Consider the following 2,195-nt stretch of genomic DNA (forward strand, 5'->3'; position numbering starts at 1 on the left):
ACAACCTTGTAAGATGAGTACAACCCCATAATAATGTCACGTGTCTCACCTTGCTTGGTGAACCCACTTGCATAATTGAGTGCTGATTTCACCTTCTTTGTCCATCTATCCAACACTAATGATCGGAGAATCACACAAATGTTTCTGTCAACCAGAACTTTCACAATATGATCGCAAGGAATTCCAAATGACTCCATTCTTAAACTCTAACACATGAAAATCATTTCTTCTTGATGAAATTCAACGGTCCACAGAAAATCGAGCCTCTCATGCTTACACACAATGTACTTCGAGCAATCATCGTTATTCTCTATGTTTAGCACCCGCATTGATCTAGCTCTAGAAAGAAATGGACGAAACAATAGAAATATCTCATGAGTGTATATCTCAGTAGCAAATCTCTCTAGTAGCTCTATACAGGTCTGCATGACGGGCACCCCATGTGTAGATTCATAATTAGCTTTAAATTCTTTAAAGCGCAAGTGTGCAACACACCTTTGAAAATGCTCTACAAAACTTGTCAAATTATACCACGACCCCATATAACTTGCCACAACTGAGTGTAGACCTTCACATCTTGAGGTAGTTCTAAAGCCAGCAAAAAACTTACCTCTTATATATGTAGTAGCCCACATATGCTTCTCTTTATACATGTTGTTCACCCATGGCTTATCCTCAAGGCCAAATTATTCAATAAGTTGAACCCACTTACGCTTAAACACAGGAATCTCATAGTCTCCCAACATGATTTTTCTGAATGTAGATGAAAACGATGGATTTCCAACATTGCTAGTCGCATTTCGAATAAGGTGCCAAACACATAATCTATGTCTGACTTTGGGAAATACATCTCTTACTGCATTACTAATTGCCATGGCCCCATCAGTTATTATTGAGGTCGGGGTCTTACCCTTCATTGCAAACATGAGCTGACGCAAGAGCCAAATATATGTATCAGCAGTTTCGTCCATAATTAATGCAGCAGCAAAAACAATTGTTTGGTTGTGGTGGTTAACCCCGCTGAATATGACTAATGGACAACTATACTTGTTCTTCTTGTACGTAGCATCAAAAGCAGTAACATCCCCGAAGAGTTGGTAGTGTAGTTGGCTAATCGCATCAGACCAGAATAAGTTACATAATAAACCTCTTGAATCATGACATGCCTTGAAATATAATTGTAAATCCTTCAACCGCATATCCTCCAACTTCTTCAACACCCATGCTGCATAACTAGGAACTTGATGCCTTTGCCGAGCAATTTCATTGTACATATCTTTGGGACCATAGCCAAAAAATTTATACCCGCCTGCTTGACTAGCTGGAAGACCAAATATCTGTGAAGTGCCAATCCCGGACTTTAGCATGTTCATTGATAGGCAAAATTGTGACTCATACTTTTCACAACTCAAACAATTCCTAGCAATGGCTCCAAAAACTTGGTGCACAATACTATGGTTCACACACATTCTTCACAACTTCGCATAACTAACCAACAAGTGCACTGGGTCGTCCAAGTAATAAACCTTACGTGAGTAAGGGTTGATCCCACGGAGATTGTTGGTATGAAGCAAGCTATGGTCATCTTGTAAATCTCAGTTAGGCGGATTCTAATGGTTATAATGGTTTTCGAATATAAAGATAAATAAAGCATAAAATAGAGATAGAGATACTTATGTAATTCATTGGTGGGAATTTCAGATAAGCGCATGAAGATACTGTGTTCCTTCTGAATCTCTGCCTTCCTACTGCTTTCATCCAATCATTCTTACTCATTTCCATGGCAAGCTGTATGTTGGGGGATCACCGTTGTCAATGGCTACCATTCGTCCTCTCAGTGAAAATGGTCCAGGTGCGCTATCACTGCACGGCTAATCATCTGTCAGTTCTCGATCATGTAAGAATAGGATTTACTATCCTTTTGCATTGTCACCACGCCCTACAGTCGTGAGTTTGAAGCTCGTCACAGTCATTCAATCCCTGAATCCTACTCGGAATACCACAAACAAGGTTTAGACTTTTCGGATTCTCAAGAATGCTGCCAATGGATTCTAGCTTATACCACGAAGATTCTGATTAAGGAATTCAAGAGATATTCATTCAAGCTTATTTGCATGTAGAACGAAAGTGGTTGTCAGGCACACGTTCATAAGTGAGAATGGTGATAAGCATCACATAATCATCACATTCATCAG

The 2,195-nt window shown here is 39.6% G+C and overlaps 1 protein-coding gene across 1 annotated transcript; it reads right to left on the reverse strand.

Moving 5' to 3' along the window:
* Nucleotides 1-686: 686 nt before the first annotated feature.
* Nucleotides 687-1,373, reverse strand: LOC130975188 (protein FAR1-RELATED SEQUENCE 5-like). The gene has a single exon (XM_057900013.1). The coding sequence runs from the start codon at nt 1,371-1,373 to the stop codon at nt 687-689; it is 687 nt and encodes a 228-aa protein (XP_057755996.1).
* Between the last annotated feature and the right edge of the window lie 822 nt (nt 1,374-2,195).

The sequence above is a fragment of the Arachis stenosperma genome, chromosome 4 (assembly GCF_014773155.1).
Source record: "Arachis stenosperma cultivar V10309 chromosome 4, arast.V10309.gnm1.PFL2, whole genome shotgun sequence".
In the NCBI taxonomy this organism is placed as follows: domain Eukaryota; kingdom Viridiplantae; phylum Streptophyta; class Magnoliopsida; order Fabales; family Fabaceae; genus Arachis; species Arachis stenosperma.